The 22,936-nt window shown below is 35.9% G+C and overlaps 3 protein-coding genes across 6 annotated transcripts; 1 reads left to right on the top strand and 2 right to left on the bottom strand.

The window, feature by feature from the left end:
- Window positions 1–2,400: 2,400 nt before the first annotated feature.
- LOC141822958 (thioredoxin H4-1-like) lies at window positions 2,401–10,544 on the top strand. Its single transcript, XM_074710250.1, has 5 exons — window positions 2,401–2,490; window positions 4,413–4,475; window positions 6,299–6,418; window positions 8,864–8,986; window positions 10,169–10,544. The coding sequence occupies exons 2-5, from the start codon at window positions 4,455–4,457 to the stop codon at window positions 10,331–10,333; spliced, it is 429 nt and encodes a 142-aa protein (XP_074566351.1). The 5' UTR covers window positions 2,401–2,490; window positions 4,413–4,454; the 3' UTR covers window positions 10,334–10,544.
- A 1,088-nt stretch (window positions 10,545–11,632) lies between these two features.
- LOC141822959 (serine/threonine-protein kinase AtPK2/AtPK19-like) lies at window positions 11,633–16,595 on the bottom strand. 4 transcript variants are annotated; one of them, XM_074710253.1, is made up of 8 exons: window positions 16,456–16,554; window positions 16,318–16,375; window positions 14,401–15,323; window positions 13,133–13,215; window positions 12,925–13,045; window positions 12,668–12,841; window positions 12,214–12,321; window positions 11,633–12,112 (listed from the first exon to the last, which is right to left on the bottom strand). In XM_074710253.1, exons 3-8 carry the CDS (start codon window positions 15,052–15,054, stop codon window positions 11,813–11,815), a joined length of 1,440 nt encoding a protein of 479 aa, XP_074566354.1. In that variant the 5' UTR covers window positions 15,055–15,323; window positions 16,318–16,375; window positions 16,456–16,554; the 3' UTR covers window positions 11,633–11,812. The 4 variants fall into 4 exon arrangements, with proteins under 4 accessions (XP_074566354.1, XP_074566352.1, XP_074566353.1 ...); XM_074710251.1 differs by lacking the exon at window positions 16,318–16,375 and having other exon boundaries at window positions 16,456–16,595; XM_074710252.1 differs by lacking the exon at window positions 16,456–16,554 and having other exon boundaries at window positions 16,318–16,434.
- Window positions 16,596–17,811: 1,216 nt separating this feature from the next.
- LOC141822960 (transcription elongation factor TFIIS-like) lies at window positions 17,812–21,784 on the bottom strand. Its single transcript, XM_074710255.1, has 2 exons — window positions 21,629–21,784; window positions 17,812–19,453 (listed from the first exon to the last, which is right to left on the bottom strand). The coding sequence occupies exons 1-2, from the start codon at window positions 21,782–21,784 to the stop codon at window positions 18,437–18,439; spliced, it is 1,173 nt and encodes a 390-aa protein (XP_074566356.1). The 3' UTR covers window positions 17,812–18,436.
- Between the last annotated feature and the right edge of the window lie 1,152 nt (window positions 21,785–22,936).

Genomic DNA, 22,936 nt, shown 5'->3' on the forward strand with positions numbered 1-22,936 from the left:
AAACTTAACAGAAAATAAAATTTATTTGAAAATCTATATGTGTAAATCTTGATTAGCTTGGTCAGTTCAGTTCGACAACATATTCAAATCAGTTCAGCCTCACATGTAGGTTAGTTTTATCATACATTCAGATCAGCTCGGTCAAACATCTAAGTCAGCTCGACCTCACATGTAGATTAGCTCTGCCACACTCAGATCAGCTCGAGCAGACATTTAGGTCAACTCAGTCTCATATCCAGGTTAGCTCAGCTCAGTCATGCATACAACTCAGCCACATGCTTCCATGGCTCAGTCGTCAACATACATCCGACTTCACGTGCTGGGTTGGTCATCAACATACATCCGACCTCACGTGTCAAGTCGACTATCAACATACAAACAAGTCGACCCTTCTCTTTGGCTCAGACTTAGCAGCTCGTCCAAAAGGATAAGGACGGTGATCAAGTTTCCAAACTTGAGTTTCGAAATTTTCACACATTTATGCGTACAATTGTCGAATGAAAATAATCAATCCTGCTGAACCATTGGATGTTTGAAAATCGTCAAAAGTTATGCCTTTCATACCGCTTTAATGGCGCATTAACAGCAAATCACATGCGTTAATCTTTAAAGATCATGCTCCCTCTGCTATTATATAAACCCCACATGTATGAAAAAAGTTTTGAAATTCTTTTACACATATACTACTTCATCTATTTTCTGTTGACTTGAGCGTTGGAGTGGTCCTGTATAGAATCTCAGCAAGGAGCATCAGAGTGGTCCTGCCAAGAATCTCGGCACCTCGTTGACCCCTTCGCTCCGCTCTTCCTTTTCAAGCTCCTTCGTCGGTAAGATCAGCAACAATTAAAGTGACATATTATTGATTGATAATTTAGCTGTCGATGACATTCAACCGGAACATTTTATTAATTTAAATATTTTATTTATTTACTTTCCCGTCCCTCGGCTCCGTCAACGTGGGCGCTTGCAGAAGACCCTCAGTTTGTTCTTCAATCTATCCACAGAAGTTGGAATTTTTTAATAGAACACTGCACCTGCTCGCTCCCAGTCAAGATCACACGCCAAGACATGAAATGAAAGTTGTTAGGACCTTCCTTCCTGTCTATTGTTCTGGCAATTTCCAAGCAATTCAACTTCGAGTGGCTTGCATGACCATCCCACTTACGAAAATGGCCCCTGCCACATTGGAAGGGGCTACCTGCCAGGTTATCTATCTATCATGCACCATGGACTGGTTCAATTATTGCAACTAGGGCCATTAAATTGAGTCCATTCAATTTGATTAAGTCCAATCATGAATGGAGAAAAGATTCAATGTGATTTGACTAATCCGATTATAATTTTCTGACTCTTTGGATTTTATTTGATTAGTCATGAGTCTATTAAATTTTTATTTTAATTTTAAATTTTAGGAAAAAAAATCTTCTTAATCCGAAGATCAATCCGAGCTACCATGAGTTGATCCATCTAAACTTGCAATCCTTACCGATTAACTCATTTATATTTATTTTTAAATGAGTTGATAAAATTTATTTAAATTATTTAGCGGAACAGGCCCCACCTAAAATGACTACTATAGAAGGACGGATGTGACTCATGCTGGACCAAATCCGCATTTACTAAGGAGTAACTATATCAACTAGGTATTTTGGATTTAATGAGAGGCTAATCACGGTCACGGGCCCAATTTAAAATGACGGTTCGAGAAGGATGGATGTGACTCATGACGGATCAAATCCGAATTTATTAAGGAGTAACTATATCAACTATGCGTTGTGTATTGTGGTCTAATTCAAATTTAATGAGATGTTAATCACGAGGAAGATTATTTATTTTCAAGAGTATTCGGATGACTTCTCACAACTTTAAAAAGACAAAGAGACAAGTGAAGCTGGTCAAGCGGTTTCCAAAATTATAATATATACAGCAAATCAATAATCAACTAACATAAAGTAGTTGACTTACTTAAATTGGCATTGAAACAAAAATTAAAAGACTAATGAAATTAAGTTTGGCACCTTCAATCTTCTTAACCGTCTCCACATATCTTCTGTTCGACTAAACATGATTTATATTTTTCTTAATTTGTAAATACACTCTCAGCTCTCGGAGCACAATTGAATTGATTATGACGGGACAGACTTACTGAATTGGGCCTTTTCCGTCGTGGTCAACTATAGCTTCTCGATTTATCTCATCACAAATAATCATAAAATTGACCGTGTAAGGTAGTTGAAGTGACGGATTCCATTTTTTTTACTGAAGTAAATACATCCTTAGCTCATGAAAATTCAAATAACATGGGTTAACAATTTGCCGGGCTAAGATTGTGGGCTCGGTCCATTAATAAATTTGGCTTCGCTCGGCTGTTTCTAGAACCACCAACTTACGGATAATCGACTTGCCAATCCGTGTTTGTTGCAGTTTCGATCAGTCTGCTCCGAGGAGAACCTGGAGCTGGCTCGATTCCGCGATTCGTCAGCCTGAAAGGTAACTATTCCTTTCCTTACCATGAATTGGCGTCGTCACCGCGACTAATTCGTCCCGTGGGTTATGAATTTGTTACCGTATGAGAAAGAAAGATCTCACATTTTCCAGTCATTTTCCATTAAAATTTGCCCTTTTTTTTTATTAGTTGTTGTTGGTCATCGCTATTTAGTGCGCCTCTCTGTGTTCGTATATCGTTGCATGGACGACTGGGATATGATGGCTAGTTCTACGTATCTTTTGGGTTTGCTTGTTGCGAATTAAAGACGACTAATTAGAGATCGGGAGACATTAGATGGCCTTTGATAACGTAGCTTATATGTGCACGAAGAAAAGTTTTTAGTTGATTCAGGCATTTTCAGTAATTCTTATATAAGCTGGAACCGTCAATACAGCAGGAAGAAGAAATGTCCTGGAGTAGCCAATATGAGAACTTTTGGAAGATTTATCGGTTCACTTTGGAGGGGAAGGGCAATAACTTGTGCTTGGAATTGCAACAACGTCATAGTGGAAAGAGATTAACAATATTGATCATCTATGTTGACGTGACAAATTGATAGACAACAATAAAGTGGAGATACTGTGCCTAAGAAGGTGCCTTTCCTATCAATATGGCAAGTATCCAGGAAATCTATGTTATTTCCGTATTACTTAAGTGGCAAAATCTCTTAACAGCGTAATTATTTTTCTTGTAAAAATATGTGTGCAATGCATTACGAGACTCTGCTATGGCTGGGGGTGTTGACTGCCTGCCACATCTTATGACCAAAGTGAAAAGTTGCTGGTAGGTGAATGAGGTCAAGTGGATAATGCCCCCCACACGGGGCATTCTGAGGCATTTAAAGAGATGCCCAAGAACAAGACTGTTCCTTGCTAGCAACAATTGCCTCAAGGTTGAGATGTATACAGATGCAAATTAGGGAGGATTTATTGATTATAGACAGTCTGTTCCTCGGTTCTCTACTTACTGCTGTTGGCAATCTAGTGACTTGGAACAACAAAAAAATAAACTTTTCCTAGATTTAGTGCTGGAGTGAAATACAAAGCCTCTAACCATAGACCATAGCTTAGAATTTTTTTTTTGGTTACAGTTTAACATAATGAAAAGCTACTCTTAATGGTATATTGTGATAACAAACCAGCCATTGAAATGGTAAACAGCTCCGTGCAATGCAATTGTACTATGCTATCAAAGTGTATTGACATTTTAGAAGGGAGAAGCTGGATAGAGGAATCATCTTGATTGCTTTTGTCAAATCATATTAGTTAGGTGATGTGCCTACTAAATGCCTACGGAGTAAAGTTTTTCATTACATTGTAAGCAAGATGAGGATTAGCAATATTTATACACAATTTTGAGGGGGAGTGCTAGAGTAGGTTGTAACGATTGACCATTATGGAGCCTTTTTGTAAAAATTCAATCAATATCATTAAATAGTGAGATTAGTGGAACCGTAATTTGATACCTTAATCACTTTCTTCAAATTCATTTATTATTAATAAAATGAGACCTCAAAGATGTATATATGGAATAAGATACACTACATTCATATGCTCAAGAAGTTAACTAAGATTGAAAATAAATATAATCATATCGGTGCTAGAATATTTGACAATTAATGATATAGCTATTTGATTTACATGAATTATCATCTGATACAAATTAAAATCTATGTCTGCAAAGCCTTTTTTAGTTCCTTTTTGTGACATGAGTATCATCCCCATGCTGCTGTACCCACACATCCTTGTCAATCATAGCTATTTCCATGCATTATAATAACCTTATTACAAGCTACTGGATCTCTTCCTAAGATTTTTTATCATTTTTTTTATTGGCTGTTGAAATTTATTTTCTTAGTTATTATCTAGTAAAATTTTCCTCTCATGGGCTTTTAGTAATACAGACCTTGTTCTTTTATTCACAGGAACTGATATAAATTGTTATTTTGGTTCCTTTCTCAATTCAAATGGGGAACTGTGCGAGGAAGGTAAGAAGTTACCGATAGACAATGTCGAAACCTTACTTCTCACTATTTAATATAATCAAATTATGTATTTGTTGCCACTGTCTATGTTTCACATGTCTGACTTGCTTCTTTCATCCACTATTTTGTTAACATCCTTGCTATATTGGTGGATGATTATCCTGCATTCTAAGTATTTTGCTTTTTAAAAATGCATATGAGTTTGAGTTGGTAATGCTGATGTTTGGGATCTAATTTACCAAATCTAGCAAAAATGTTAGTTACCTCATACATCTATTTTTTAATGTGATATGAAATGTAGAAGAATGAAGCTTACCTGATGCGCTATGAAGTATGATGCATTAATGTATATCTGGTTTAGCTTCCTAGTGAGTTTGTTCAGATTGTAGGTTGGGAATGGGGGTCTATTTTTTAATGTGATATGAAATGTAGAAGAATGAAGCTTAACTGATGCGCTATGAAGTATGATGCATTAATGTATATCTGGTTTAGCTTCCTAGTGAGTTTGTTCAGATTGTAGGGTGGGAATGGGGGCAACATGTAATGTCTCTAGCTCGAAACAATTTGTATTGTTTCTTTTTGCCATTCTCAATATTTTTTTTTCTATTCTGACCCTATCATTTCGTTGTGACTTTGGATGTGTTTGATCCTCATCGCTTTACTATATCATAAGGATCATTGAATGAAGAATGAGGGAATCTGATGTGGATGATTGCCTCTTCAGAAGTCTTATGTGAAACTACTAACTGGAAAGAAGACACCCTTTTCCCGTTATGTTGTTAGTTATGCATCGTTGCAAGAATTACTGGTCCATTTGTTGTAGGACTCACTAATGAGTCTATCATAAGAGTTCCCATATTACAATGTATAAATCTATTAAGCCATCCTTACTGCAGAGGAAAAAGTGCGGAGCGAGCTTGTTTTCATTAAAACTTTTGTGCTAGTATATCTTTTACATTCAATTTTTGCCCCCACACTAACCATCTGGTCCAAGAGCCATCCCTAGACTTTTAACATATGGAAATATGGTCCTTGCTTCCTTTTTTACATTCAAAGCCCAACTTATTATCCCCTTTCTTAGCCATGCCAATGACTAGTTATATTACTTTTGCTGACAACGTTATTAACAAATATGCTTGTGGTGTTGCTTCCAATTCCATTGAATAGTGCAATATGTTTGGGCTTGGGAAGGAGGGATACTAAGAAACAAGATAATGTATCCATAGAGAAGCACATATTGTGCTTTCTTAACTCAACAGAGTAGTCCATGTCAAGCCTATGTAAGTCATTTAATTGTTGTTAACAGGAAAATGACATGGTAAAAAAATGTTCCAAAGTTGAAAAAGTTGGGATTCAGTTAATAAATTTTTAAATGAGAGTCAAAATTTTTAGACATGATGATTGAGTGTATCAAGGTAACTTTTGACAAACTGACCTTGTAGGATTAATTTTTGTCGATACTAATATTCTTATGTGGCAAGAACAATGCTTATGGTTCTGAACTACACATACACATCTATATAGAGTTATTTTTTGAAATAGCTGGGAATCTTTATTTGCTTATTTACTCACTTATTACTACTATAGTAGATTAGTTGAGTCCCTTTTAATGATGAAATTTATAGTTTGTTTCTAAAAATAAATGAAAATTTCTGTTATTTCACATTATTGTTTTAAATAGTGGATTGAATTTCTTGGTCGATATCTGATGCTGAAATTTTTATTCTATTTCTCTGGACCATATCTTTGTTGGATATGTGTCTATCACTCTAATAATTTCTTCCCTACTTGTTAATTTTTTACATTAGCTTCCCTTTTCCTTTTAGAGTGGGGCAGCTAGTGACATGGATGATGAGATAGACATGGGAGGCGGCAATGTGCATGTAATAACAAGCAAGGATAACTGGGAGCAAAAAATTTCAGAAGCAGAAAAACAAGGCAAGATTGTAAGTGACTGAAAAGAAAAAGGCTTGTACATTCTTCAGACCAAGGAATATGGTTAAAGAGACTTCACAAAGCATCCAGCATATATTTGAAATGATCTGTCATTAACACTTGCATAGGAAGGGTTTTGTGTCTAGCTTGTTTCCGTTGTGTGAATTTGTCCCCTGAAAATTTCTGCACAATTCCATCCAAAATGGTGTTACCTCAATTTTTTAGTGTTACATACCGACATGATAGATATGAAATATTGGAATCAGATTCGGTTTCATTCTAATTTCATAGTATTTGAATGACCGGAACTTAGTAATTCATTAAAATTTAATAACCAAGGATTTTATTGCAATTCCGATAATTCACGAAGATCCAAAGAAGAAATGAAAAGAAATAATCATTGCATTAAGAAATGGATTGGACTAGAATTGCTCGTATTCATACCCTTGGTGAAATAATGTTAGGTGAATTAGTAGAGTTTGAAGAGGGAAATCATAGGCATTGCTCTGAATTTGAACCAAATGATGCTTGCATTATATGTTGGGTGATGCTTTGATGATACAAGAAGGTAAGTTTTGTAAAAGAAATAGCCTGAATTGTCTCATATACTCACGAGTGAGGGTTACTTGAATATATTCTATTCCCAGATCAAAGTTTAGAGAAGCCTATATTATTCAAATGATTATTAAAATACATAATTCCTAAAGAAAATTTCCTTGTAGGGTTTATATCCTTGGATGAGATTTTAATATGGTCATTTTACTTAGGATCTGATATAACTTTGGTATTGTAGCTGATGTGCAACTTTGTGAAAAATAATCGTAGGCTTTTAGTTGATTTCTACCAATAGATGCCTCTTGCTCAAATTGTACTTAATGTGATTAATATTCAAGTCATGCCATTTTAAGTTTCACTTAGCGGGAGTAAGAAAATTTTCAGGTTAATTGTTGTTATTATAAATGAAGTATACCCAAAATTTAATTTGGTACTACATTTTGTTGTATAAAATCAAAATGTCATATAACATCATAAGTGAGGCATTTATGCTACCAAGGTGGATGGAAAACCATCAGATTTCCAATCTAAGTTCAAAATGTGATTTTTTTATTTATTTTTAATTAGTTGTACAATCAAATCTAGCCGATCCCATCTAGTGGGATAAGACTTGGTTGTTGTTATAGTTGTACAATCAAATCTCTGTCTGTCTTTCTCTTCTCTCATTATCTATTTCAAATCTTCTAGTGGCGCTCTAATTTTGTCTCGTGGAGAGTTGTGAGTGAATTATAGGAATTTATAAACTTTGATAGGTAACTACTTTTAGGTTGCACTTAAGCATTGGATCTGTGATTGAACCTACCAAAATTCATGGATCACAAGTCCTTATATGTGGCATTAGAGCTGATCTAACCTTATACGTGAAGGGGTGCTGGGAAAAAGCAACTTGTTTGATGGTGGAACCATCATTAGGCCTTATATGTCTCGATTAGAGGTTCTAGGATATGAGTGTTAATTTAAACTTTAACAAGGACATCAAACTTTGAGTGAGAGAAGTTGTGACATTCTACTTTAGTCCCACATATAGAACTGTGGGCCAAAGAATGATTTTATTGGATTAGATGATCATTTGTTAACATCCCTTTGTGTTTGGATCATTGGCAACTTTAACAAGGGTGACTTAGAACTCTGTATAGAGTTCAATTCTATGCTCACAAGTTTTGCTTTGCAGTGGTAGAGCGCCCTCCTTGTTGATGGGTAGCTTGATTACATTGGAGAGGATTAGTGGTAGGGCTCTAATTTGTAGGAATGGCAAGGTGTTAATACCCACATTTTTTGGTACTACCCAAACTTAAACCTCATTAAATATCTTCTACTCGACCCATTTACATATCCACTTTAGATGATACATGGGTACCTGCAATTTTAAGCAAACCCAAATGTGTCTTGAACTCAAACTAGACTTAAAAGGCTCTGATTCTTGTGGGTAGCTGATTGTCAGGTACCCATTGCTGTCCCTACTAATTTGCTTGCCATTGTTCCAACCGTTTACTTTGGTTGGCAGCAGTGAGTCTTTGTCTTCCTCCGTGATGACTATAGTAGATTGGTAAGGAGCAAGGGAGAGAAAGGGAGGTAGAAGCTTAGCTAGAGGGAGAGATTGTTTTAATTAGTAAAATAATAATTAAAAAATGATATTTTGATCTGGAAAGAGGTGCTGGACTTTCCAGGCAGCTGTTCATAGGCCTCTGTCAAATAATTGACAGAGTGATCTCAATGATTTGTAATAGCTCATCTAAAACATTTTCATGAAAAAACTCATACCCAATTTAAATCTTTTTGGGTAATTAGTCCAAAGATCTGCATAGAAGTTGTAACACCACAGGTTGAGACTAATTTGATAATTCTTCGCATATAGCTTTTTTTTTTTACTACCTGAATGTTCCTATATGATTTTTCCACAGGTTGTAGCAAATTTCAGTGCATCTTGGTGTGGCCCATGCAGAGTGATAGCACCTTTATATGCAGAGTTGTCTGAGAAGTACCCTTCACTGATGTTTTTGACCATAGATGTTGATAAACTAATGGTAACATCTTCTTTTATTTAAATTTCTTCACAATCCAGTCCATATCTAAATTCTAGTTCACTTATTATAATTCTTACTTCTCCTTGAGAGAGCTGGCACATTGTGCTGGCATAAGGTCATTCTCCTTGTTGCTTCCTGCTAATTCATCCTCATTTCCTTTAGTGTGGTGTGCCATCCTTTGGTTGCTTGAATTATTCATTTCCATAATCCTGTGCTTGTGTGAATTCTCAGTCCACTTATCGTTGTTCTTGTATCATCATTTCCTTGAGAAAACTGGCACATTGTGCTTGCATAAGGTCATTACCCTTGTTGCTTCCTGCTAAATCATCCTCGCCTCCTTAGTTATGGTGCACCATCCTTGTGTTTGTTTGAATTACGATTGGAGAATAGAGATATCTGTTACTCAAGGTGGTGAATATAGTTTGTTATGGATAATCACATCAAACTCTAGGTAAAAATGGTGAATCAGTTTGTGTCAATATGTTGGAGGCTAAATTAACTTGTAGTTTTGGCAGGGACTTAACTTTGTATGATATAAATTGCAATACAGGTTTCCTAGATAAGCTCATAATAAGCTTTTTTTTTAGACTTGAGTTTGAATTTGTCTTTATGTTATTTGCTGTGTCATGGTACCATAGTGCCCATACCTCCTGCGGTTAGTGCAATCCATAGCACTGCCAAATTGAGAATTGCTCCCACTCAGTGTTCTGCTAGATGATTCTGAAGAAGCTTGTACATCATTAATCATGCAGCACCAATTTCAGAACATTCAGTTGCTTAACAGTTTCTAAACTGATCATGAACTCGTGATAAAGTTTAGTAGATTTTCTAAATGCTAAGGTTGGAAGTGTTAGGCTTTTAGCTCATTGGAACTGCTACGATGTTTTGCTCTTAGCTATGCAAAGTTTTATGCAGCCAAGAATATCTTCTTAACTTTCATCCCATCATCTCTTTTCCTCGCACCCAATTAAATTTGAAATTTACTTTAAATCTTATATATTTCTAATAGCCCAATAATTTTCTGCCCATAGACAAATTCTGATTGCTTAATTTAGAATATAAATGCCAAGGCAAATCTTTCTACCGTGCAATATGATTAGCAGCAAAGCATGCGAATCAAACATTATGAATTATCTTTTAGGAATTTAGTTCCATAGATTATATATGATATGCACTTTTCAGGAATTGAGCTCCTCATGGGACATCCGAGCAACTCCAACATTCTTCTTTCTGAAAGACGGGGAGCTAATGGATAAACTTATCGGTGCTAATAAACCTGAGCTAGAGAAAAAGATAACTACCTTAGCTGATTCCTCAACCCAGTGCTTCAAGGACACAACTCTATGATGAGAAAGCATTGTGCCTTTGTATCCTTGTGTGTTTTCCTCTTTTACACTCAAAAGGAAGGTTGCATTGCTTGATTTGACAGGAAACACGATTGGCAAAGTTCACGCAGTCTGCTTACTAGTTACTACTTTTTAGTACTGGAGAAACTCGTCGAGGCTATACAAACTGTAATTCTTTTGATGTCTGGTGAATAGATCGTAGTTATATTGTAGATTCTGCACTTCTGGGTTTACGGTTTAAACTTGAGTGCAAACATCTCGTGGCCTGTATTTATGTGTTTGTACATTGTCGAACTGAAGTGGTGCACGACTATTCCACTAGGAAATGGTGGTATGCGTATCATTTTGTGTATGTTAGGAATTTTAACTTTCTAAGGAAATGAGGCATTAGTGACCCAATATTGGTCTGCGTTCACCTCAAGGTCACTAGTAGTAGAATAGCATGCTCTAAATTAATTAATTTATTTTTTTGATAATTTAAGTATTTAAATTTTATCCGATTAATTTTAAAATAGATTTTTTTAATTTATCTATCGGATAAATTTAAAATATAACTTATATATATTATTACTTAGAGAGAGATCGACTCTCTAATGGGGTCGCACCTTGATTGAACCTCAGATCGAGGTAAATATGACTCATAAATCAAGCCAAATTTTAATAAAAATAAATATTATAAAAATTAATTTTTAAATATGTATAAATTATGTTCTAAATTTATTGGATAGATGAATCAAATGAGAAAATTATCTATTTTTAAAATTAATCTGACAAAATTTAAACATATGAATTATCAAAAATAGATAAAATATAGAAAGTCAAGTCTGACCTAATTTATATCTTTATTTCTTCTACTAGAGTGAAAGATACAAGCTAATATATAAATTAATTTAATTATTTGAATGTTGCTAATAATATAATCTTTCATAAAGTTGATAAATAAAAACATGCATAGCTTATAGTGATGACAAGCTAATGTTGCTAATGAAAGGATGGCTAATGTCATCACAAGGGAAGAAACGAAAAAAGATTTTCTTAATGTCCAACTCTGTGTGCAGTTTTGAGAATGAATCCCACCATTAGTGGAGTTAGCAAGTCTTTTCATTTGGGGAAGAAAAAAAGGTAAGAGCAAACTAACCTGTAGAGATCCTGGCATTTTTTTCTTCCTGATCATTCCAAGATACCTATTTGAATGAAGAAATGATAGGTATGATGAAATTAGTTTTTATGAATACGTGACATCTTGTAGTGAATGAATCCATGAAAGTTTGTGTGAGTCTTGTGTCAATTCAAAAGAGGCTGAAGAAAAGACAGCTCCAATAGTTTTTAGACCAACTTTACAGACAAATTTCAAGCAAATCGAAACCGGACACAGACAAACATAAACACAGAAGAAAAGGCTGGTAAAGAAAATAAACAAATCAAATGTTGTAATACAAACTGCCATAGCCAAGCAGCATTCCAGCTCCATACTAGTCTTTCAGCTCAGAGGACTAGGCTTCTGAAGGAAAGGAGCAGGCCTCACGTACGTGAACCCTGGAAATTCATTCTGTCCAGTCACTGGGCTGGCGACTGGCGAATCTAACACCGGCATGCTTGTCCACTCCTTGTCGAAATTCGCAATGCAAGCCTTTCCGGCAACATTAGGCCGGAAGCTAGGCTGGATCTCACGACGCTCCAGCTTCCTCCAATTGATTGACTTGAACCACTTGTGGTTCTTTATCTCATTGCTGCCAGTAGGGCCACTTCCGAGCCGCTTGCTTGCTTCCTTCTGGAGCAACTGAAAGGAGAAAGAGAACACCTTGTGAACTTTCCACGTGATGGAATGTGAGATCAACAAGGATTCCAAGTTTAATCTACAAAGCAATGCTGCAAACTTACGCCTTTGAGCAAGGAATGAGCTTCACTAGACAAGTAAGCTGGCAGCTTAATTTTCTCCTTCATTATCTTCTGCTGCATTTTCTCTCTGTTGTTACTGATAAACGGCGGCTGCATATGCAATTGGTCATATTCGAATTGGTAGAGGAAGATATGATAATAAATGTATAGATAGGTTTATAAGTAGGCTTAGGCTAAGATCAATTAATCAGCAATACTATACATATTTGCCAATTTTTGTACATCTAAGACAAAAGTTGAGTGATTTATAGCTCCAAAAATGTTGGAAGAGTAGATACTTTAAGCCATAGGCAGAGTTTCTATCAATGATCATTGTTGCATTAAAATTTGCACAAGCTAGAAAGATTTTAATAAAATCAATTTAAACATGAAAATCAGCATAAGGTGAGTTTTAGCAACAATTTTACAAGTTCAGTGAATGGAGAAAATCACATACCTTCCCAGTAAGCATCTCAAACAACAAAATCCCAACACTCCACCAGTCAGCAGCTTTATTATGGCCTTTTCCAAGCACAATCTCAGGTGCCATATACTCCAGTGTCCCACAAAGGGAGTTTGATCGAGTATTTTCATCAAACTCTTTTGCCAAACCAAAGTCAGTTATCATGGCCTGAGGAAGCATTACAGAATTTAAGTCATTCCTGGAAACAATGGAGATAAGTGGTCAACAAAATGGGGTAAACAGATTCTCACATGGCCATCCGCATCCAGAAGGATGTTCTCAGGTTTGAGGTCCCTGTGCATTATCCCATTTGCATGAAGATCAGTAACAGCAGATACTATTTCAGCAGCATATATGCGAGCAAGATCCTCTCTGATAATATAGTTAAAAAAGTAAGTTTCCATTATAAGGTGCATTTGAATCTTGCATACAGAGAATAGTTTAAGAACATCCGATCACCTGAACAAGCCGTGATTATAGAGCTGAAAGAATAGATGCCCTCCGTTTACAAAATCTAGCACAAGGTATAACCGGTACTTTGTCTGCAAAGATCAAAAGAAGACAAGATGAAAATGTTCAAAAGCCTGTGATAGCACATATTTCATCATAAGGAACGAAGTAGTGTTTCATCCATACTTGGAATTGAGTGAACATAAAGCTGCTTGAACAAAACCAATAAGTATTTTAATTTTTTTTAAAAAAAAAAAGACTCTCACTGAGTAATAAAATAAATTGACTGTCAATTGATTAAAGTGAATAACAAATAATCAAGTATCATTTTGAGCTTACATAGGATAGTACCCTGATAATAAGGAAACATTACATAAAATTATGGTACAACTAATCATATTTTTTGTGTCAGTGTTGAGTAGTTAGGAAACAATACACAAGCAATTTATTTAGTGATAATGACATACTAAAATGGATATGCACAGTATTGGGGAAAAAAACTAGAATAAGAACATAGGAATCAATTAATTGAGAGTAAAATGTTTAAGACGAGAGAACAAAGAGATTATATAGTTAGACAAGTTGAATCCCCCACAAGACATCAATCAAAAAACTGCTTAACATAATAAGAAATGATTTACAAGAATGAATATTACTAGTGATGTAATTTACAATGTTATCATCGCCAAATAATTGGGCTTTGTGACACATTGTTTTTAAGTTGTGTGTCACTGATCAAGTTCAATCTAAAGGTGTGCTAGGTTAACACATTTTATAATGTTTTAGTAAGAGAACATTAATTTAGAATCTTGAAGAGGCAAGAAGATAGTAGTAGTAATTGAGATTTTGTCATGTTGACTGAAAAGTGTATTTGCAGTATCTTTAGCTTAAAGATATTTTAAAAATACTACACTTGGATATTAACAGGTGCATAGGAAGGCATCTTTATTCAGATCGAGGCTAAGAAATCTCACTTTTTAATTGCTTGATGATGAAAAATAAACAAAGCACTTTTATAAGACTTACCGGGAACGGTAACATGTTATTGTGCAATCTGTATAACTGATAATTTCACCAAAAGAACTCTTGGGAAAAGAATGAAGACTGAGGAAAACTACTAGTTAAGATTTCCAAGACTTACTCTACCAGAAATCTATATAATGGCACGATCCAACACAATCATTCAAATACCAAAATTGAGCAGTGTTCAATATTATATCCTAGATGTTATCAGTATACAGATGAAAATAAGTAAAGAGTTGACAAAGATATCGCACCTGGAATGAATACCTCAGTTGGACTACAAAAGGATGGTCAACTTTTGTCAGTATATCTCTCTCAGCTTTCATGTACTCAGCATGATTTTTTTCCACAATCCTGTCCTTCCGCATTACTTTCATTGCATAGATTTCAGAAGTGCCTTTCTTTCTCACCTGAAACACTTTCCCAAATGCCCCTTTCCCGACAAGCTTCAAAACCTCAAAATCATCAAGTCCAATGCCCTCGCATTTCTCAGATATGGTTTCGTGCTTGTCTCTGATGTAGATTGATGAATCCTGGTCATCAGCCTCCCCAGTTGCACACTCCAAAAGATCCAAGGAGCTGTCACTCTCGTGTATTGTGAGCTTGCTAAGCTGCAATGATTGGCTAACTGGAGTTGAAGGGCCCACTAATGAATGTGATCGTTTGTGAATAACCATTGGGTCATCATAAACTGTCTCACTTGAAACTGATGCAGTTGCATTATCAGGGATGACAACATGTAAGTTAACGGAGGCATGAACTGGGACAGGACCAAACACATCAGAAAAATCAAATTCCAAGTTTTCAGAGGCCACAACATCAGGAGAGGCTGCTGGAAGAAGCATCTGCATCTTTAAGTTCTTGTGAACATTGACCTTGGCAACACAACCTATCTCAGTGGAGACCATTTTTAAATTGCTAGACTGATTTCAAAACTGATGTAGTTGATTTTGGTTTCCCTTCCACTAAATCAGGCCAACTCCGCAGGTCTCCAGGACAACTGATGAAGAAGGAGTCCTAACAATGGCCTTCAATAACTGGAAGTCCACATAAATAATACGAACTCCCAGAAACCCTGGCAGTGAGCAAACCAGAAGCCCAGAACTGAAGTTGTTTCCCGCTGTAGAGGAAACGGAAGATACCACTGTATTTCTTGAATTCATGAAGATCAAGTTGCCTAGAGATGTTTAACAGAAAAGAAAAAGACACGTCAATCAAAATCAGAGAAATCATATTAACCGAAAATTACACTTACATGGATGAAACATATGGCAGAAGAAAAATAAAAGTGCACAGTCCAAAAAATAGATGTAGGATGAACAGTCCTTTTTACTTGAAGTGTTAAGAACAGTACGATTAGAAAGTCCTACCAAAGGATTGTCTGGCATATTGTACCTCATACATATGAAAGTAGTAAAGGTTCTTTGAATCAATATTAACATAATTCATCACCAATAAAACTGCAAAATTGTAATCAGGAATAAGGTTCAGAGACCTAGGAAGGACCAAACAGTTCATCTCAAAATCTAAATTTTATATGAGATGCTGATATTTGAGGAAACCAGCAAAATAAATGAAGGCACCCGATAGCAATTGCCAAGCCTTAGCCCACACGACAAAGAGAAAATAACTAATATCCTAAGCTTGTCCTAAGTTGTCAGATAGCTAATCAGATACGCCTCTTTTCAGGTCAATGCTAAAAACAAAGGAATATCCAGATCCTAAGAAGTCCCTTGCAGCAGTCGTGAGATACCTCCCCAACCGCAACTTCAACATGAAGGCATCACAAATCCCCTTCTTTCCCATCTTCAAAGCCAAGATGCATGTATGCACGAATATTCCAAGTTTTTCGTTCTCTAATTGACAAGAAATCGACTTGGAGAAAAGCTTATCGTCATAAAACGCATATAATCAACAAAAAAACAGACAAGAAATACGTAAAAACGAATTTTGCAATAAAGATATCCCCATATCTTAGCATAGGAACAAAACTATTACCCGATCTAGATCAGAGGGCACAAACTAAAGAGAAATTACTTGAAACACCTAAATTTCCCAAAAGTTTCTTTCGAATCAGGCGGAGCGCACGCAGGTACCAGCACATGCATCGTACTAGGACAATCATTCAAACTAAAATACAAGGTAAATAAAAACATCTAAAGAAATATAACTGATTTGAAGTGCGACTGCAAGCACAATATTGCCATCCAAGCACCCCCAAAGCTAACCCTAATCTCAAGGGAAACCAAGATTACAACAAACAGACACCGATCGATAGAGGTGGGTAGAGGAGAGGCAAATTCGCAAACCTTGCGAGGCGGAGCGATTGATTGGAGCACGGGAAACCGCGGCGGGCGATCAATTGCCGATCTCCGAAGCTCTTTTATATTTACTTCGCGGCACAATGAAGCTCTTTTAGGCATATGCGCAAAGCTTGCCTGGCCTTCGACGAAAGCCGAACCGCTCAGACCGTGCGGACGCTCGTACGTTATCCTACAACAATTCAGATTTGCATCCGTTGGATCTTTATGTTGGCTTATCCGATCCGTTTATATCACCAGGTCCATGGAAGACCCAGGAAACGGCCGGTTGCCGTCGCGTGGACGCACGATATTTGTATGCGAGTACACGGATGGAGATTGAGAGGGGCGGCCCGCATTCGTTGACCGAGTTTCGCGTCTGAAATTAATCCACCATATGAATTTTATTAATATTATTGATAAATCAACAAAATATTAATAAAATTGAGAGAGGAGGGGATAAGAATATTTTTGTTTAGTATTTAGTGGAGAATATGCTTCGTTTAAATTGGAATATAATTACAAATAATAAATCAGGATTAATTTTTATAATTATAAAATAAAATAGTTTATATGAAACAATTTATCTAACTCAAATGTCATGTAGTTTGTTCGAAGTCTGCTAAGCTCAAATGACGCTTTGTTCATTTATAAATACAACATATATTTATTAATAAATTTTAATAAGAGCATTGTAATTTGTATTTTTTTAAAAAATAAAACTTATTTATACAATAAAGTGACAAATAATTATTCAGAATATTCTATAATATATCGCAATAAGTTCACTAATTTAGTGAGAGAGATGCCTTATGATTTAGTTAATCACCTCAAACTGTAAACTTATCTCAAGTATTACTTAGTTGAATGATGGTATTATTAATTTTAGGGGATTTAAGAACTGTCCATCAAAATGATCTAACAAATTAGTTTCCACAAACTGTTTTTTGGAAAATAAATTAATGTTCAAAATATGATTCCTTTTCACCCCCCTAACTTGAATTGGGGCTTGATTATACTTTGAAAAGAAGAATTAATTGATGAAACAACTGAACAAATTTAAAAAATTTGATCCTAACCTTGGATTTTTGACATTATCTTAATGCACTGACCGACAAGCAAAGCATTCAGGCAGCATTAGGATGTCTTCCTGGAGAACATTTGTGATCACAAATGAAGCAAACGTTGTCAAAACATTTTTGCAATAAAATCACATATCCTAGACCATTTTGCTCAGATATTTTGCAATAAGAATTTTGTTGCAACTGTTTGATGTATCATCAACCAAGTTCATGTTGTCTAATGCAACTGCAAATGGAAATTCACCAGAATTCATCCAAATGGAAATTCTCAGGAAGGTAGATCGATTAAGAGAAGATTAGCAAAATGTTTGATAAACCTGATGAAGCCAAAATGCAACATGCTGCACGCATTGACACTGTAAATAGCGTAAAACACGCCAACCTGCAACAAATAGTTTGCACAACAATGGAAATTTTTTCACCATGGTAAATAGAATGCAAATTCTGGGAAGGAGCATGATAAGAGCCCTTTTGAGTAGTTCGATTTGACTGAATTTTTTAGCTCGATCAACCAAAGACTGGGACTAAATCTGACCAAATCAGGCAACAGAAAGGATTCTCTCCATAGCAAATCATGAATGCAATGATGCCTTTGCAGCAAATAGAAATGGGAACTGCTAACGTCGATATTACAGCTGAACATCTAATAAAAATGATTAAATCAACAAAGTACCATATCAAACCTCTTGGGAAGACTAAGAGGCTGATAAATGAATCTTCAATTCTGACCACCTATATATTGCTATAAAGCAAAGGGTTCGGATTTTTCAATTGGCAGGAGGTCAAATGATTAAGTTCCGAAATTAGTCATCAACTCAACAGTTGCACAAGTTTAACTGATAGTATGTAGTCTCCGGATGCCTGCATCACCTAATTACTGCAACAAAGCAAAGGGGGATGTTGATTCATTAACAGAACTTCCAATGGTTGTTGCAGTTTACACAAGTTACGAAAGTAGTCATTGGTTCATCAGCAGAACGTGTCTGCAATTGATAGTATGTGGTCTTTCTTTGCCCACATCGCCCGCATTTGAACTGATCGGTCGTTGCTTTAGGAGCTGCTCCCCTTTCACATTCAAACAAGGCCTTCTCTTTTATCTGTTTATTCGCCTGTTTCCTCTCGTCGCTAGCCATGTCTTCTGGAGCCAAAGTAACTATGTCCTGTGGCTTTACAAGACCAAGGAGGACTCTTCGTCGGAAGTCTTTGTTATTGTTGTCCCTCAAATTGAACATTATAGACCTGTATTTGTGTTTTTGTGAACCAGTTGAGAGGCCTAACTTCTCAAATAAAGCAGATTCCATAGATACAGCTACACGAATAGGGTCAGATGCATCGACTTCATCCAGGATGTTCCTCACTTCATCTACTTTGCTCTCAGCTGTTTCCTTATAAACTCGCGCAAAGGCTTCTGCAATAAGCTCTCGGATCTTATCACGTGCAGGATTGTTACACTTTACCATTGAAGACAGCTTCAGTGAGCCAGTGTCTAATCGAGGTTTCTTTGAAATATATTCTGCACTCTCATCCGTGGAGAAACCATCCCTCTTGTTTGATTCTCCAGTGTTTGTTTGTCCAAATTTAGTAGAATTGATATTCTCTAATTTGCCAGATCCTTGTTTGCCCATTTTGCTATTCTGTTTTCCCAAGTCACAGTCTACCTTACCAGCTTCAACACATTCAAATTTTGAAACAATGTTGCTCTCTGTTGATGCTGCTTTTGGAATCCTGTCCGCATTGAGTTTCATTGCTCGTTCAGTGTCCTTTTCAACCTTTGGAATATTTTTTCCCTCTGAGGCGTCAGATTTCTTATTATCTTTTGATGCTTCCTGAACCACTAGTTTCTTCCAGAACTGAAACAAATCATTTGCCACAGTCCGAATCTCATCATGGGAATGTTTTGTCAGAAGGCGAAGTTTTTTGCCAACCTGAAATATAAAACTCTATTACCATCATTATGCAGAACTTCCAACCATTATCCAGTAGGTATATATACAAGGTAGAAGAATGAGGCCCACATTCTTGGCTCCAAACAAATAAAGAATGAACTTGAATTTATCAAAAATCAATCCTTTGTAAATAGGAAAATCTACCTTTAACTTTTGCACATAAATAAGGGAGAATAGTGCTCCAATTCAATGGACAAAGAGTTCAAAATTCACCAAACATGAATAAATCAACAAATGCAGTGGTACACCTGTACATGCATATGATCCTTTATCAAAAAATTTGTTGATTGTTACCATAATAGGGAGGGAAAGCACCTCATCATGCAGCTTATTCCTTTGTACAAGTGTACACGTGCTTCTTATCTACAGATTTTAATGATGTTCCTCCTAAGTGTAAGAGCTTAGTTGGAAGGAAAACTACTAGCTTTAATTACAGGACAACATTTTTCTAAGAGGCATATCAAACCATTAAGTAAATGAAATACAACTACTTGCCTTTCTTCTCATCAGAAGTTACCTGCTTGGGCAAAGAAACTAAGACCAACATGTTGAGACCCAAGAGGAAATAGCTTTAAGGAAAATCATTAAGTAAAAGTCTACTTAATTTGCTCCATTATTAATACTAATAATATTGCATATCTTGATGAATAACAGAAATGCATTTTTTCTATCCTAGCTGTTGTTGTTTATTCTAGAATACCTTCATAATTACAAGATTTATCCTTAGACAAGAAGAGAAACATAGTTGTCTTACACATTCTTTCAAAATATTCTCCACTTGTGTTCTTTGAACTTATTCATAGTCGAACAAAGAATAACCACGGCGATGCGCCGTTAAGTTGTACGTATGCATCACACATAAGCCTCTAACCCCTATTAAATATGAAACACACTTTCATTCCTATGTTTCAACTCGAAAACTTAAATTCATTAATCAAGGTTCAACCCCATTGCATTCCAGCATCTTAAAACTACATTCCTGACCATGACTCAATGACTATTGCTCACTTTATCCAAATTCATCCATTTGGATCATCAATCCTCAAATTCTTCAGGTTAAGGCCTTATTTCAACATACTTATGTCAATAAGCTAAGCAAAGGAAACACTAATAAAACCCCAACTCAAAGAGGTGAATTTGATGAAGATCCATCATATCTACTACTGACATCCTAAATTACCTAACTCTAATAAGGCAAGGCGCATTTTCTAACTCACAAAATGCATCCACACGTGTCTGCTTACCTGTTATGCATTGCACTATGTCAATTGCATAAAGTTTGCCTAGATTTTCAGAACAATGATCCATTAAAGTACCAATCTATTACCATTAACTAGGCTTGGTGTTTGTTGGTGTTAATACAACCACCTCATAATCTACCAAAATCTCTTGATAATATTTATCGTCTATAATGTTTCTAATTTGGTGGAGCCATCAAGCCACAGATCTTGTGAAAGCCTAAACTCTTGCATGAGTTCCTAATTTGGTAGAGGCATCAAGAGATTGGCTAACCAAATTGAGCTTGGGTAAATCAACCTGCTTGCGAGACTTATTTATTTTACTTTGTTTATAGATTTTTGCTTTTCTTCCCATTACTGCCTTCTTTATGTCCCATCTATTTTGTTAAGTGTTTTCTCATTTTTTGCATACAACAAAAACAACCATGAGTCCCAACTATTTGAGGATTGGCAAATTGATACTCACTCTGTCATCATTGAACTGTATGACGTATTACTAGTGATACATGTGGATCCACCCTTTTCTAAGTTTACTCCAACAATTAAAGACTACCTACTACCCTCCAACTTATTTATCAAGGTTGAGGATTGGCATTGGAATGTTATAATTCCACTGTTGCCTGTTGAACAAACCTAATGGGATGCTTTTGTTTATTGTTACTAAACAGAACAAGTTTCAATAATCCTGCCAATAAAAACAGAGCAAGCTCTCGTCTGATCCATAAAAAACCAGCAAAATTAATAACCTCGCGTATCATTCCAAACCTAAAACTCTGTATCAGGTCGATACCCAAATGAACTCTGATAAAAAGATCGAAACTTTCTAAACAAAATAGGTTCGAAAACAACAGCAGGAACAGAGATCCGGTCAAATAAGTCCCGGTACGAGAAATGCAGCTCGGAAGGACCGCATTACCTGAGTGGCCACCAAATCCTTCGTGGTCACCGGCATCTTCTTCAGCCGCCGGAGCGCACCGACACATCGTTCAACCTCCGTGCACTCCCCGCCGTTCTGGACCCGGTCCGCGGCCTTTTTTGCAGCCTCGAACGTCACCGAGAGCTCCTCCTCCATCAGGCCTAAAAGAAAGGGGAAAGAAAGAGACACCAAGAAACATGGCAATGACGCAAAGGATCGAAAAGGGAAAAGAAAGAAAACTGAAGGGAGGGAAGGGGGACGAAGAAGAAATCGCACGAACGAACCCTAGGAAGCGAAAAGCGGCGAGGGGGCGTTTGTTGGTTTCAGGGGCTTGGGACGAACCACTCGTCGGCTTCTCCGACCACAGTGTCGATCAGCGTTTCGACGTATATATACAGAGAGAGAGAGGGGGGAAACTGGAAGATTGTGCGATTCAGTGCATCGAACGGTGAGAAAATTTGCACGGTGCTTTGAGGAATTTTGTAAAACGCATAAATAAACAACAACAAAAAATAATAGCAAATTATGTAAGTTACCATAATATATATTTTATTTTAAATCTAATATATATATTTTTATATAATCTAGTAATATCTGCCTGTTTTATTTTAAAATTTAGCATTAAAAAAATAATGTATTATTATTATTTACTATTACCTAATTTGAGATTTATTAGATAGGTTATAAACCCTTGACTTAGTTCATGTTTCTCCCTTATTAATAATAAAGAAGAAATTATGTTTTGTTTTTTTTTCCAAATGTTAGTGAATATATTAAGATTAAAAATACCTTGATAAATGAATTATTATTTTGATCTTTTTCCAAGTTATTTTGATCATCAAAATGACGTCAAATTATAAAATAATAAAAAATGTGATTGAATTGGTCATAGTAGAAAATATTCTCTATGTGATTGAATTGGTCTAATTCGGTAAAAATATATATATATGTCTAATTATTATATACATTTAGAAAAAGGAAAATGTTTTTACAAAGTAAAAAAAAAACTTTTTCTCCTTTCTTTCTACGGTTTGAACCATGGATCAATATTCTTTGTGATTTCTCTCTATATCATTGTATTACAAATGAGAAAATAATTTGATTGAGTCAGACAAGTTTCCTCCGTTCATTTGTTCGACCAAATTCAATCTATACGAGTCATTCAATTGACTGATCGAGTCACTTTAGTCGACCAGATTAGTCTGGTTCAATCAATACTTGGTTCGATTAGTTGATGTGCAAAGCTGAAGTTTATTTGAATCTCAAATACGGTGCACTACATGAGTGGAATGAAAATTTTAAGACGTT

The sequence above is a fragment of the Curcuma longa genome, chromosome 3 (assembly GCF_044706935.1).
Source record: "Curcuma longa cultivar G26 ecotype Majalengka, Jawa Barat chromosome 3, ITB_CL_G26_1.1, whole genome shotgun sequence".
In the NCBI taxonomy this organism is placed as follows: domain Eukaryota; kingdom Viridiplantae; phylum Streptophyta; class Magnoliopsida; order Zingiberales; family Zingiberaceae; genus Curcuma; species Curcuma longa.